Below are 15,061 nucleotides of genomic sequence, written 5' to 3'. Positions count from 1 at the left end.
CCAACCTTCCTTCCGAGGAGTGGCTGGTGGGTTTGAACCGCCAGCCTTCTGGTTAGCAGTCAAGTGCCTTAGGCACTATGCCACCAGAGCTCCCAGGGTCACCATGAGTGGGAATCAAGTCAATCGCAACTGTTTTTTTGTTCTGTTCCTTTTTTTTAAAAAAGATATTTCGTTTTAAACATTTTAAAGTTATCTTCACAAACACCTCTATTTGAATGGGGTTAAACATCATTGTATGTTATAAGCAAATGTTTATGTGTGGGGGGGAAAATCTAAAGCTAAAAGACTTGCTATTCTACCTAAACCCACTGCCATCAAGTCAATTCCAATTCATGGTGACCCCATTGGGTTTCCTAAGCGGTAAATCTTTACGAAGGTAGACTGCCCGGTCTTCCTTCTGTGGAGCAGCTGGTGGGTTTGAACCGCCAACCTTCTGGTTAGCAGTCAAATGCCTTAGGCACCATGTCACCAGAGCTCCTAGCAGACAGTAAAGGAACCAGGAAGAAAATTCACCCTGATCTTCCCAGGGCTCTGGGCTCAACGAGGCCCTACATGGGACTCCAAAGAGAACTTCCAAACATATCTCATAATCCAGTAGCGTAATGCCTAGGGTACTTGGCTGCTAACCAGAAGGCTGGCAGTTCAAACTCACCAGCCACTCCTCAGAAGGAAGGTAGGGCAATCTACTTCCATACTGATATCACCTCAGAAACCCAAGGAGGGGTCATTATGAGTTGGGTCCAACTTCACGGAACATAACAACAGCAGCAACAACAATGCTGAGCTTACAGCTAAAGTAAAACTTTGTTTGGTCAAATCTCTACTCTGCCTTTCAAATTACCTTCCAAGTTTCCCCAGCAATTCAATGGCTATATTATTCCAGTCTCAGGATGCCAAAATAATGATGGAATGCTTCCTGGATACCAAAAAAAAAAAATCGTGTCACAATTTTCCTTTCCTTATATCCCTTGAGAAAATAAGCAGTAGTTATATTACACTGGTCATCCTCTTTAAAAGAAAAGCAGAGAAGGGAAACATCAAGTGTGTCTGTTTTTGCATGCACCCTTTGTATAAAACAATACAAATGCAATTTAGGATGCCATTTAACCTCTGACATCTTTCACTACAGCATCCAGTAATCCTATTACATAAAATATAATCATGCTCTTAGTGACTTAAGTATTTGTTCAGTCAAATCTTTATTAAAATTCACTTTTGTTTTTTACATCATTTCAGGTACTGATTACAGGGACTTAGAAAAAAAGCTAGATATGATTCAGGAAATAGAAATGAATTGAATTAAAGAGAGAAATCAAATTTCATTGTAAAGCAATAACTTATCACCAAAAGGTAGTGTTTACACTTTACCTTTCTGCCAAATGATTTTCATTGACATTTCAAGTTGGTTCAAGTAATAAAACTCAACTAGGCAACTTCCTTTGGCCCCTATGTTAGAATTCCAACTCTTTCTTAAAAGCAATTGCTATCCACATAAAGGAGCTCTGGTAGCATAGTGCCTAAGGCACTTGACTGCTAACCAGAAGGCTGGGGGTTCAAACCCACCAGAAACTCCTCGGAAGGAAGATTGGGCAATCTACTTCCATAGTGACATTGCCTCGGAAACCCAAGGAGGGGTCACTATGAGTCCGGTCTGACTTGATGGCAAACAAAAACAACAACAATAATCCACATAAAACAAAAATACAAACTCACTGCCATTGAGTCGATTCATAGAAACCTCCTTTCGGTTTCTGAGGCAGTAAGTCTCTGTGGAAGTAGGCTGCCCTGTCTTTTTTCTGCAGAATGGCTGGTGGGTTTGAACCGCTATAGCAGGGATTCATAAATCATTTAGGAAATGAGGGGTTCAAATTTATTGCCTATAAAAATGGTATAAATGAGGATGAAAACTAATTCAGGTTTTTTGTTGGTTTGTTTGCCTTTTGGTTTTAATTCTACTTTGGGCTTTGGGATGTTCACAGAGGAAATAGGTGGAAGAGCAAAGAAGCAAAAGAGGCCCAACTTTACATCACACACCAAAAATCCCATTGCCATCAAATCCATGCTGACTCATAGCAGCCCTATCACACGGGTCCACAAAAGGCAAAGAATCCCACAAGTTGTGGACCAATTTTTGGTTTGTATTAAGGGAGTAACAAGCATTTGGAATCTGCAAGGATGCCATTCAACACATTAGTTGGAACCATATGGTATGAGTTTTTTGGTGATCTCAGGGGCACAGCCAAAATTAACTCCAAGTATTTATGTAACTGCCAGAAATGGCAGAGTAAAGGTTTTTTTGTTTTGTTTTTTGAGTACCCAAAGGGTAAGTTTATTTGGTCAAAGAGAAAAGAAGTGGGGGTACTTTTGGTCCTATTTTATGATACACAATATTCATACACAAGAGATTATTTTTCTACCCATAATACCCTCTGAATGTTTAGATGAAAGCGATATCAAAAGAGTTATTTCCTGTTATCACTAGTTGAGAGGATGCGCCTTAGAGGTTTGCGTGCTCTGCCTCAAAGCAAGAGCATTGTTAGTGGTTATCAAGGTAACAGTTTAAAAATAACTACCCGAGTACAAAAGAACTTCAGAGGAAATATGACCGAAGCTATCAGTCTCCCTTGAAGTCTGGCTTTGGGCTGCATAAGACTCTAGCTGCATTCTCCATTACATTGTTATCGTTATCAAACAATGCAAACAATTTTAATGAGCTTATCTACTGGAACATATTGCCAGATATGTTAATGCAAAAATGATGCCAAGCGTACAGGCCAACTCATTAATCAAAAGCCTCACAATATAAGGACCAAGATCAGTCCCATCCTCAAATCAGACCTCAATAAAATACCAGGAATTACCTTCCCACTGTAAATAAGAAGGGCGGGCTCCCCCACCCATGCAGAGGCCAGAACCTCCTAAGAAAATGCATTAACAGCGCCTGTTTTTTTTTTTCAGGTTCATTACAGTATAGTTTCTTTCTAATAAACCTAAGGTTCTATGGAGAAAATTTTGGTGAATGTCTGACACCGTGACCTCTGCTGTCAATCCCTGCACCAATCAGCGAACAGAATTCTTACAAAGCTCCATCAATCTGGCGGTTTAACATCACTGACTGCAGCTTAATCTAGAGGATTCCATCTTTCCTGCACACCCACCACGGCAAGCGCTAACATCTTCCTCACCATCCTCCTGATTTTCCGTTTTTAGGCACGGCTACCTAATGGCTCCTTTAAAATCTAAAAGGGAAGGAGGAAAGGAAGTGCTATAGCTTGTCTCTCTTTGAAGGGGGGGTGGGGGTGGGAGGCATGCATTTTTATCAATGTGCAAGAGATGGAGGGAGAACCCTTGCAGGCAGCAAACCTATTCACAAAATGCTTTCCATCTGCCCGTTGCAAACGGCATCTGAAATCGTGAAACCTCAATGCACACCCAACGTGACACATGGAAACAGATAGAAAGAATCACCACCGCCTTGACGAGTACACGTCTGCAGCCTGGGTCGGGAGCAGCGGTTTGCTCCATTATGTAACGGCCCGGATTTCCGCGCGCCCCCGCCGCGTCCCTGGCCGGCGCCGCTCCCGGTGCCAGCCCCATTACCTGTAGGAACGTTCCCCGCGCACTGTATGCTTCCGGAAAGGAATGATGGTCCCGTTATCCTGGATGATGTCGTTGTTGTTCTCGCCATTTGGGGACAGGGTTTGGGTCGGACCAGGCATTGGCGCACTCCCGAGATAGAAAACAAAACCGCTCTCGGCTGGCTCGGTGAGGAAGGTGGGCTGCGTCTTCCCGCTCGCCTGCTCCTCGCGCGGACGGTGCCTGCCGCCTGGCTCGCTCGCTCGCTCACTCCCTTCTCTCCGCTCCCGCTCTGGCCCCGCCCTCCCGGGTCCCCGCCCTCCGGGCCGCTGACGTCAAAGCGCCGGCAGCAGCACCCGGGTCACGTGGACGGCCTCGTCCCCATGGCAACCTGCTAACTCATTACCTCGCCACTATTCGCGCAGGGCGGCGGCGTGACCACGCCGGCAGCTTCAGGCAGGCACTGGGGCAGGCCTACATCTGGCATGTAAAACCCCAGGCCACCCCGCCGCCCCCCTTAGCAGACTCGCCTTGTCTGAAAACCAGCTCTTCCTCTAACCATTTCCTTTCCGACTAGTGCTCCAACTGCAGCTGTGTACACAAAAGAACGGTTCATGCTAAAGGATGTGGGGGAGACCCTTTAACTCCTTCAATACCAAGGTCCTATGCCATTAAAATTAAACTTGGGTACGGTTGAGAAAAAATATAAAAAGACCTGGTGGCCTGCTTCTAGAAAAGGTATCCGCCTAAAGGGATTAAAATTTTCACCTTCCTCCCTCACTGTCCAAACAGCAGCAAACTCCTCCCCAAACGAAACCGAAAATCTAAGCAGAAGCTATATTACCTACTAATCAATGTAGGATTTTCTTTAATAATTTGAGGATCAGCGATTACAAATTAAGAGATTTTTCTGCACAAAATATCCTCAGAAAAGTTTTTTTAAGGAAAAAAAAAAAAAAGATAACCATTTTTAAACGTTATGTTTACCCTAAATCCCCTAATTCAAATTGTTACACTGCTACCTGGTAGCATAAATTGACTCCTTGCCATATATTTTCTTTTCATTTGAATTAAGCAAATAGTCACCCCATGTAGTAGTTGGATGCTGTCAACATTCAAACCGTTCTATGTTGTTGCAATGCAGTTTTCAAATACATTGGCTGTGAGACGGGTACTATTTTTACCATTTCCATTTCAAGGATGTGTAAACCTTTGAGTTGAAGTAACTTGCTGAAGATCACAAAGCCAGAAAGTGGTGAATTGGAACTTCAAGGTGACATGGCTTCACTTATGTAACTGGACAGTGATCTTATAAAATGTGAGCTGGATAAATATAAAAATAGATCGAGGTAAGAATCAACTATGTACACACTCAGCACGACCACTGCAAAAAGATATCTGTGAATGGCATCGCAAGTAACTGTGCAAAGTTTACGGATTAGATCATCAGCACCAAACAGACCCCGAATGTGTCCAGTGCTCCTCTCCAGAGAGAAGGAGGTTTGAAGGATTCTCTGCTTATCAGACATGGTCTCTGACCTTTTGTAGGTTGGGAATGGGCAAGGAATTGAGTTATAAAAGACCGTAGCATCAATATATGTGGCAGAAAGCTCTAGGCTCCAGCTCACTCTTTCACAGCCTTGTGTTGTTTATCAGCTTTATCATTTTGTGATACAGATACGAAAAAACAAGCAAAAATCTTGTCATTCCTGACAATGCTCCTGCATATCTCCCTGGTAATAACAAGTTATTTCTGGTATCAAGCTTCTGGAATTAGAATCAAGTGGTTCACGACTCGGATGTAGTGATAATAACAAACAAGGGGGCATTTTTTTTCTACTTTATACTCTCCTTTTAGATTAGTACTTTAATAATTCTATTTTCTACTTCTCCAGTTAATCACTGTACACAAATTGATTCTTTCATCCATATCAGTTTAGAATATTCTTCTCATGCACAAGGGTCCCATTCTGACCCAAGATTTACAAGGTACACAGATAAATCCACGTACAAAAGATAAAACCAAGCCTCCTATTGCACAGTGAGCTAAGGTGGCATGAGACGGTAGTCATTGCTATCGAGACTCACACTTCCTCTTCTTATTTCTGTTACTTGACCCAGAGTTGTCAATTTCCTTACCGATTTGTTCCCTTTCACAAAAGCTTCCTCTTTCTATGGGGACAGTCTGAAGCTGAAAGGCACAGACTACAAATCAAATAGTTAATGTTTTCAGGGTGTGCCCTCTCAATTTAGGTTAGTTTCACACTTTCCCCTGATCCCATGTTTAAGGAATTTGCAGGGTATCATTGGTGCTCTCATCGGAACAAAAGCTGTCGGAATTAGAATGTAGAGCTCATTGACTGTACCAAATAATTTGTGGGGTGAATATTCCCATTTTGTTTCCAGGCTGCTCATGAAGGGGACAATATCCAAAGAAATTGGGGGTTAATGGAGTAAATGGGAAGGTAATGATTTGGGTGAAGGAGGTATCTAAGAGCCCTTGTAAATCTTCCTCTACAACTGCTCTGAGCCACCCACTATAAAGGGACCCAGAGAGTCCCCAGAACCATGATTACCCTCTGAGATGCAGGGGAAACACAGGTAATAATTTGAAAATATTAAACACATGTGTTTTTATTCCTCTCCCCATAAATCAGGTTACCTGGCAGCTATTCTACAGGTTAGCCCTAGGGAAAGGGGGCCAGTTCCTCATTGGGAAGCAGGATGATTATGATACAGGGAAAATACAGACAAGGCAGGAAGAGGGAGGGAAAAGACCATCCTTCCTATGCCCATTCCTCTTCCCCTCAGTGTGGGAAGACGGGATGGAAGTAGGAAAAGCAGATCTCCTCATCAGGTCCGCAGGTTCATGTCTCAGAAAGGAGGTGTTAGACTGGGAACAGAGCTGACACCAAGGAGGTTTTTTTTGCCCCATTTCCCATTTGAGACTCTGGGAAAAGGCTGCCATATAGAGTGTCTCACCCAACAGTCCTCTCCCCTGAAACAAGGTGTAGCCATATCACAGTAAATGCCAACATCAGAGGCTTGGTCCATTAGGCAGTGAGTATGCTTGAGTTTGGCTCTCAGTCCTTCTCTTTGCTAGCATGTAGTGTGGAAGATACCTAGAAGTTTCCATATGTTCTGTAGGGCATAAGCAGGACGTTGAGCAGATGGTGCTGTCTGGGGAGATGAGTTTGCGTATGTGTATGGGAGCTGTGGTGCATAGTGCCTAAGGCATTTGACTGCTAACCAGAAGGCTGGAGGTTCAAACCCACTAGCCACTCCTCAGAAGGAAGGTTGGGCAATCTGTTTCCGTAGTGATCCGCCTGGGAAACCCAAGGAGGGGTCACTATGAGTTGGATCCAACTCAATGGCAGTGAGTTTGGTTTTTCGGTATGTGGAGGGCTGGTGGTGCATCATAACAGAGGCAAAGGGATATTTAACCAGCATCCACAGGATGGAGCATGTAGAGGAGAGTCTCAATGGGAGAAGTGGCCAGTTCTAAGAAAGCTACACAGGGGCAGGGCCAAGTCTGCAGGGAGAACTTGCAGCTGAAAAGGACAGCAGAGGATACCAGCAGAATGCTCCTAGATAGGACCTGACCAGCCATTCATTCCTCAGCAGACCTAGATGAAGACCAGCAGGAGACCAAGAAGCCCCTACTCTCCCTTCATCCTTCCACGCTTCCGCAAGGCTCATTCTCCAAAATATACAGACACCATCTGAGGGGCTAGGGAAATGGAAGGGCATCTAAAGGACTGAATATTCACCCAAGGGACAGAGCCATCCAAAGATGGTCTAAACTGGAAGAATCTGGAATACTGTGAATTGGCAAGTTTAAGCTGTTCCTGTTCCCTAAACCTGCAACAGGATGGGGAGAGTGACACAGATCATTAGGGTGGAAAAAAAAATTGTTACTCTCAAATCAACTCCGACTCATGACAACCCCATGTGTGTCAGAGTAGGAACTATAATACTTAGGATTTTTAGCGGCTGAGTTTTCAGAGTTAGATCACCAGGACTTTCTTTTGAGTACATGCTAAATGAATACGTAATTCATTCATGAATACAAGTATGTGATTTGATACTCACAACAACCCTGATGAGGAAAATGAGGCTTGAAGAAGAGAAACAACTTGCCTGGCATCCAGTTTGCTTGACCCAAAAGTTCGCATGCTTATCCTCTATGCTATACTGTCACTTAAAAGAGAACTGGTGGTGTAGAAGGATGGCAAATGGCTTTCCATGCTTAGGTAGAGTTAGGAAAGAGTATAATGTCTTTAAAACCCCCTGCCATTGAGTCGGTTCCAACTCATAGCGACCCTATAGGACAGAGTAGAACTGCTCCATAGGGTTTCCAAGCCTACAAATATTTACAGAAGCAGATAGCCTCCTCTTTCTTCCGTGGGGTGGCTTGTGGGTTTGAACCACTGTTTCTCTGGTTAGCAGCCAGGTGCTTTAACTGCTACATAAGAGGTCCTATCATGCTTCTTTAGTGTGGACAGAGAGCAGAGTATACAGTAGCAACAGATGGTGCAAGGACCAGGTGCAGGAACATCCTGTGGCCAACCTAACGAGCTCGACCTTAATTCTGAAGGTGATTGGGAACCAACAAGAGCTTTCCAAAATCAAACCAAACCCCCTGCCATCAAGTCGATTATGACTCATAGTGACCCCTGTTGGTTTTCCGAGGTGGTACATCTTTACAGAAGTCGATTGCCCAGTCTTCCTTCTGCCAAGTGGCTGGTGGGTTTAAACCGCCAGCCTTCTGGTTAGCAGTCAAATGCCTTAGGCACTGAGCCACCAGAGCTCCTAAAGAGCTTTAAGGGAGAGAAATTAATGATGATATTTGCTTATCAGAAGGTTTGATTCTGCAAATGGTGTGAAGGATATGTTAGAGATGGTCATATTGAGTTAAAAAGCAATGAAACCATAAACCAACATAGAGGCCAAGGGGTTGTAGAAGCAGCACAGATGTGAGATATTCAGCGATTACAATTGTTAGGATTGGGTGACTAACGGATGTGGGCAGGCCATTGATGAGGTTTAAGGGTGAGTAGTGAAGGAGAAAGAGATATTTAAAATGAATCTCAAATTTATGGGTTGGGTGGCCGAGTGGATAATAGTATCATTTATCAACTAGCAAATACAGATTGAATTGGCCTTTTGGGAGATAGATTCTCATAATGGATTTTGGACATCAAGAGGTATATATAGGGCATCCTAGTGGTGATAATGAGTGGTCAACGGACTTCACACATAGTGAGTGTTCATTAAGTATTTGTTGAATAAGGAAATATACAGGTCTTGAAGATATGAACTATGTTTGGCTTGGAGACACATAGTGTGGCTCGATTACCTCACAGGTGATAATTGAAGATGTGGATGTTGATGCCCTCAGGGAGAAACAGAAGACTGGGGATGAAACCCTGCCTAACACAGACATTTAAAAACTGAGTGATAAAGGAGAAACCCGCAAAGAGACTCAGAAGGAGTGTGTCTATTTAGGCAAGTCATAAGAGTGGTATCACTGGGCCCAAGGGAGAAGCAAGTTTTGCAGAAATGGAAGCTGTCTCAAAGGCCAAATGTCACAGAATGCTTGAATAAGGTAAGAGCAGTGTTTAGTAGATTTGATAAAGTGTTCTCTAAGATATGTTTGGGAGCTCTGGTGGTGTAGTGCCTAAGGCATTTGACTGCTATCCAGAAGGCTGGTGGTTCAAACCCACCAGCCACTCCTTGGAAAGAAGGTTGGGCAATCTACTTCTGTAGTGATACTGCCTTGGAAACCCAAGGAGGGATCACTATGAGTCAGATCCGACTCACTGGCAGTGAGTTTGCTTTGGTTTTTAGTTAAGATATGTTTAAATGATTGGATTTCAGATCAGATCCATCAGTGATTACTGAAGGAAGTAAATCTTTCAGCAAGTAGGAAAAGCTGCAAGTCTGCAAAATTCATTACTAAAACTGGACTACCAAGATACTCAAAGAAGGAGAAGATACCAAATGAAGGATCACATATGTATCATCAGCAACCAAATGAATTCAACAAACACTTGCACTAAAAAGCTGTCAGCAATATTGGAAGGGGCCAACATATTAATTAGCAAGCACCTGTTAGGCACCAGGTGAACTGCTCCTGCCTTTGAGCCCCAATTCTAGTACGGTCTGGACTCGCCAAATAAAAAAAGGTAAAGCAAATATTTAAAACACGTGTTTGGAGAGCAGATGACTAAGGCAGACCTGGAGGATGTAGAGGTATGAAAGCAATGAACAAAGAAGGAAACCAGCAGCAGGTCCCAGCACACAGGCCCAATCAAGGAAGATTGACCTGGGCACCAACCCAAATTTTAATTATTACAATTCTTAGGTTATGTTTCTCTTAGGACTTAAGCCAGCGAGCACCAGTAATTGCGTATTGGCAGAAATGGTTGTCTTTTTACTTCTCCAACACATAAGGTTCATCTAGAACATTTTGCATTGGCTTGGATTTGAGGAATCCAAAATAGCACAGAAGCTATGGACTCATAGTCAGGAATGGATGTTAATCTTGGTTCCATCATAGAAACACCTACTCATCGTGCATGCCTTTTTCAGGTTAAAATGTATTCAGTGAAGCTGATAATCACTGCTGTCAAAGGCATTCACAGCTGTCACACCACCTTAGATGGGGCTCCCTTAGATTGTTATCACCTCTCAATGCAGACAGAAGATTCCACTTAGCAGTCACCTCTTGCTGCCCTGGGACAAGTAATTTCTCCCATGTGCAAGATATTTACCCATATGACATGTAGACACAAGTTATCAATCAATGGCTTGAAATATGCTCCACACCCAAAATGGTATCAGTGATAAATACGTGATTGGCCAGCTAGTAGTATGGGCCCTCAAATTGCACTGGTGGCATAGAAAAGTATTTGAGATTAGTCTTTCCTCATTACCTTTAACCCACAGGCATAGGAAAATTTTATTAGCTTTTCTTCTGAATCTGATGAAAATTTTACACTATGTGTATACCTCTTGGCTTCTGGTAATGATTTCATTTTTTAAAAAGTAGGTGAATAATGGTTTCCCTCAGATGGGGAAGGCCCTTTCCAAAGCAAACTCAACTAGGATTGACTTTTGAGATGACTTGTCCTTACAGGTTGTTTACCAGCCACATTTATAGCCATGTTGTTATATTCAAAAGGCAGAATTTTAGCAAATCTTGATAGTCAAATAGCAAGGTTTCCATAATGTCAAAAAACAGAACATGCTATTGCATAAGATGAGATTTCTCTGAATGTTGGAATATATTTTCTAATTTGCTTTTCCTTGCATTTATTCAAGCTCAGACTTAATTTTGTGGAATAACTCACAAAATGATGTGAATACTATTTAAATACATTCATAGAGCATTACAATTTCTGTAATCATTCAATCAAAACTGTGCAATGTGAGGTTTCGGTCTATTAAATAAAAATGTGCTTCTGAATTATACCATCTGGTTAAATTAAAGGGCTTTAAATATGTTTTCCATAAAAAATACAAAGTGATAAATCTTCTAATTGAAACATGTATAAAATATCATGGGACTACAGAAAGGGGAGTAACCATGACTAGGGGAACTAGGAAAAGCTTCACCAAGGTTATATGTGAAGTAGTGATAGTTCATTCATTCAACAAATACTCAGTGATTACGTAGTATGTGCTAGTCATATGTATAAGTGTTAGGGATGTGGAAATTAATTAAATAGATGAAATTCCTTGCGCTCATGGAACTTACACTCAATAGTGTGAATCTGTGTGTGTGTGTGTATGATTGGATGAGGATTTGTTGTTGTTGTGATGTAATGTTGAGTTGGCCCTGACTCATAGTGACCCCTCCTTGGGTTTCTAAGGCAGTACACAAAATAAACAAATACAATTTACACAGCAAACCCTGTGAAAACCAGAACCTGTCAAGAGAAGGAACACTCAAATATTTATTACTAAAACAAGTGATAGAAGAGTGGAAAGACTGCACTCTGTCAAAGGTGAAAACTTACAAGACCCAGAAAAACAAAGCAGTCTCATTGAGGTCCACCTTTCACAGGTTTCACGATAGTGCGGCAGATGGTGCTTTGGGGAAAAAATAAAGGAAAGCAGAGGGACAGAGAGTTCAGAGAAGAGGTGTTGCAATTTTCAAAGGGGAGTCAGGGCAAATTTTCCTGTTTCAAGTTTTAAACAATGACCTGAGGGCAGTGAGGAAGACAGTCATGTGGATATCAGAAAAAAGAAAGTTCCAGGCAGAAACAACAGAAGTGCAAAGGCCCTGAGGTGGAAGCATGATTGTGCAAAGAATGAGGAGGAGGCCAGGTGTGTCTGCACCAGAGTGAGTGAGTGAGTGTTCATGTGTGTGCCTGACAGTGGGGAGGCAGCACTTTCCAAACACTGTAAAGACTGACTCAAAATCAAAGTAGTGTTCATTTCTAATAGTGTTAGCCATGTCTGCTGTTGTGGTTGTGGAATTTTCTCTAATAATAATAATAATAGTGATAAAAGAAAACAAACTCATTGCCATTGAGCTGATCCCGACTCATAGCAACCCTTCCTTGGGTTTCCGAGGCAGTATCTCTACGGAAGTAGATTACCTTGTCTTCCTTCTGAGGAGTGGCTGGTGGGTTTGAACCACTAGCCTTCTTGTTAGCAATCACATGCCTTAGGCACTATGTCACCAGAGCTCCCAATAATCGCAATAATAGTAACTAATATTTATGGAATACTTCTTATGGGCCAAGTGCTGTGCTTTATATTGACTGTATGTTTTAATTCTCACAGAAACCTATAGGAAAGGAGTTATTTAAAAACCCGTTCACCAGAGGAACTAACTAGTTAGCCCAGCTAGGAAGTGGTAGAGCTGGGCATGAATATGTCTATGGATATCAAAACCCTAGTTCTTATCCAATAACTCAGCCTGCCTTCTGCCAAATCCTGATACAACCTGGAAGTAAGAATGGAGAATCCGGGGATGGGACATCAGAAGGACAAAGAAGCACAAAAATGTGGATTGTTGACAGATGGCAATTCAATGTCAGGAGAAAAGCCAAGAAAAGGTTGTGAGGTAAGAGGGTAAGGGGTCCAGCTGAGAAAAGGCGATATAGAAGACTAGTTTTCATGAGAGTGGGTATTAAAGAAGGAGAAGGCTAAGAGTTCTAAATTATGATCAAAGAAAAACGGGAGATGGAGGAAGAGATACCAGGATTTGGAGTTAACAGCGTATGTGATACATAGAGATAAAAATAGTTTTCTTACTCTTATTTATAATGATTATATTTTCTGAATAAGCTCCAAATACTTATGTCCATTTCTGTGATACCTTCTGGAGGGGAAAGGAGACCGCAAAATTTTTTGGTATTTGTTTTCAAAGCTAAAATCTGGTTTCATTTTCACTATGCCAAGATTGTCATAATTCAACCATCTAGCTATGCACATGCCTATTTGAATGCTCTCACTGACATATTATCTCTGCCAAAGTTTATAACAGTCTTGTATTTCTTTCCCCTATTTTATTTCCATGTTAAAATGAAACGCATCTTGTTGAACTGACTGGATGAGACAACTAAACAAGGATAAAAGTCACCTCGGAATCAATCAGGTGGAAGGAGAAATAAAGAGACTCAAGGTACCATTAACAAACAATCTCGCAGAAGACTCCAGACTTTTCAAGAGAGGATTTCCTTAGGTTCCTCAAAAGTCACCTCACCCACTGGGTTTTATCTCTGATTTTAATATAAAAAAGTTCAAACTGAGTGAAGAGATACATTAGTATAAAAACCAAAGCCAGTACAAAGACGAGAAACAGCTGTCCTAACAGATACCAGTAGCTTCCAGAATTTCAGTGCCACTCAGAACCCAGGCTACTAAGTGGCATCCAGGGACATTGGGAAGGAAGGTCTTCTGAGCCTCGGGCTTCTCCATCAAGCCTGGTGTGCACGAGGGCCATAGCTATGCCTCCTCGTGGTGGCCCCTCTGCAGAGTGTAGAGGGAACATGAGGCCGGCAGCTGGGAAGGAGTGTGAGTAATGGAAGAGAAATCCCCAATATCTGACCTCATGCAAATAAAATTTCAAGAAAGAAAATTAAAACAGCTTACTTCATTAAAAAAAAAAAAAAGCAACTGGAAATCATAAAGTACGACAAAGTTTCCATGGAGACAAAGTTTCCATCTTACTTCATGTTTTAATTAGAGCTTATATTTTGTTTCCTCAAGAGCTTATAATGCCAAGTTCCCTATTCATATTCACTGAACATCTATCTACAGAACCTCAACATGAGGGTTCCTCTTAGGGAGCACAGCACATAAAACATAAGGGGTCACCTTCAGGAAGCTTCCATTTACTTTCTATAGAAGGAAGCATGTGATTTCATTGAATTATAAAGAAATAAGACTACTGAAGAAATCCCAAGGGATCTTAATCATAACAACTTAGAGGGAGATACAATGAGTTAAGAGTTAGTTGTTAGCTCTAGAAGCAATTTTGGGGATTAACTCCCTTACATGGCCCATTCTCCATACCCTCCTTTGGTCCATACTTTCAGTCTCTTTAGGGGGGATCCTATCAGCCTTCAAGGATACAATGGAATCATTATAAATGAGAAGGAATGACATATAGTTCAAAGAGCATATGTAGTGAAATGTTTGTTATTTTGTCTTCTCCTCCTTCTGGGAAATATTTCTTTAAAACTTGTGATTCCACTAGAGCTTGCCAATTATAATATCTACCCTTCTGACTTCAAGGATTGGTTCAGGGATGGGCCTGTGACTCAAACCAGACCATTTAAAATATTTCTCTAGGATTTTCTAAAATTAGACCTGTAATGTAATGTGTATGTGTGTATGTTACCCTCTTTATTAAAGACAGAATTTTAGAATCGAGAAAATATAATATCTGGCACAGAAGAAATGAGTAACAAAGTAGAGAAAGAGCTTGAGGATTGAATTAATACAAACTTGGATTTGAATCTATGTTCTAGTACTCAGCTTTCTCATTCATAAAATGGGGATGTAAAATTTGCAAGATAACATTTTGAGATATAAATCTAGGTTCCCACTTTTTTCCCTGTGTATACTTTTTTTTCTGACTTTTTATTTATTTATTTATTTTATTTTGATCTGGGTGAAAATTTACAGGCAAATTCACTTTCCATACAGCGGTTCACATATACTTTGTTGCATGTCATTGACCACAGTTTACCACAATGCAACAGCGCCCCTCCTACTTCCTCCCCATAGTTACCTCTTCCCAGTGTCCATCCCTCCACACTCTCCTGCCACTTGAGCTGTCTCCCTGTGTATAAGCAGCCCTTACTTCACCCATGATTGTTCTCTCCAGGGCTTGTGTCTACTTGAGGTAAATGTTTAACTCACGTGCCTGTACTTTGTTTGGCTGGAAACCACAGGTGTGGGTTCAATTCCAGACCTGAAGGGCAGGCAGCTACTGGCCATAGTCTCAGTGGTTCCACCAGGC

General features: G+C 41.9%; 1 protein-coding gene across 1 annotated transcript in view; it reads right to left on the bottom strand.

The window, feature by feature from the left end:
* MAPRE2 (microtubule associated protein RP/EB family member 2) overlaps positions 1-3,719 on the bottom strand; it is a 115,287-nt gene extending 111,568 nt beyond the window's left edge. Inside the window, exon 1 of the mRNA XM_042781632.1 lies at positions 3,601-3,719. Within this exon, the coding sequence (XP_042637566.1) occupies positions 3,601-3,719 (119 nt within the window). The remainder of the gene's footprint in view (positions 1-3,600) is intronic.
* Positions 3,720-15,061: the final 11,342 nt, after the last annotated feature.

The sequence above is a fragment of the Orycteropus afer genome, unplaced genomic scaffold (assembly GCF_000298275.1).
Source record: "Orycteropus afer afer isolate SDZICR_OR568_19922 unplaced genomic scaffold, OryAfe1.0 scaffold00141, whole genome shotgun sequence".
Classification (NCBI taxonomy): Eukaryota; Metazoa; Chordata; class Mammalia; order Tubulidentata; family Orycteropodidae; genus Orycteropus; species Orycteropus afer.
Note: the sequence above shows the minus strand (reverse complement) of the source record. Positions and strands in the feature narration are given on the sequence as shown.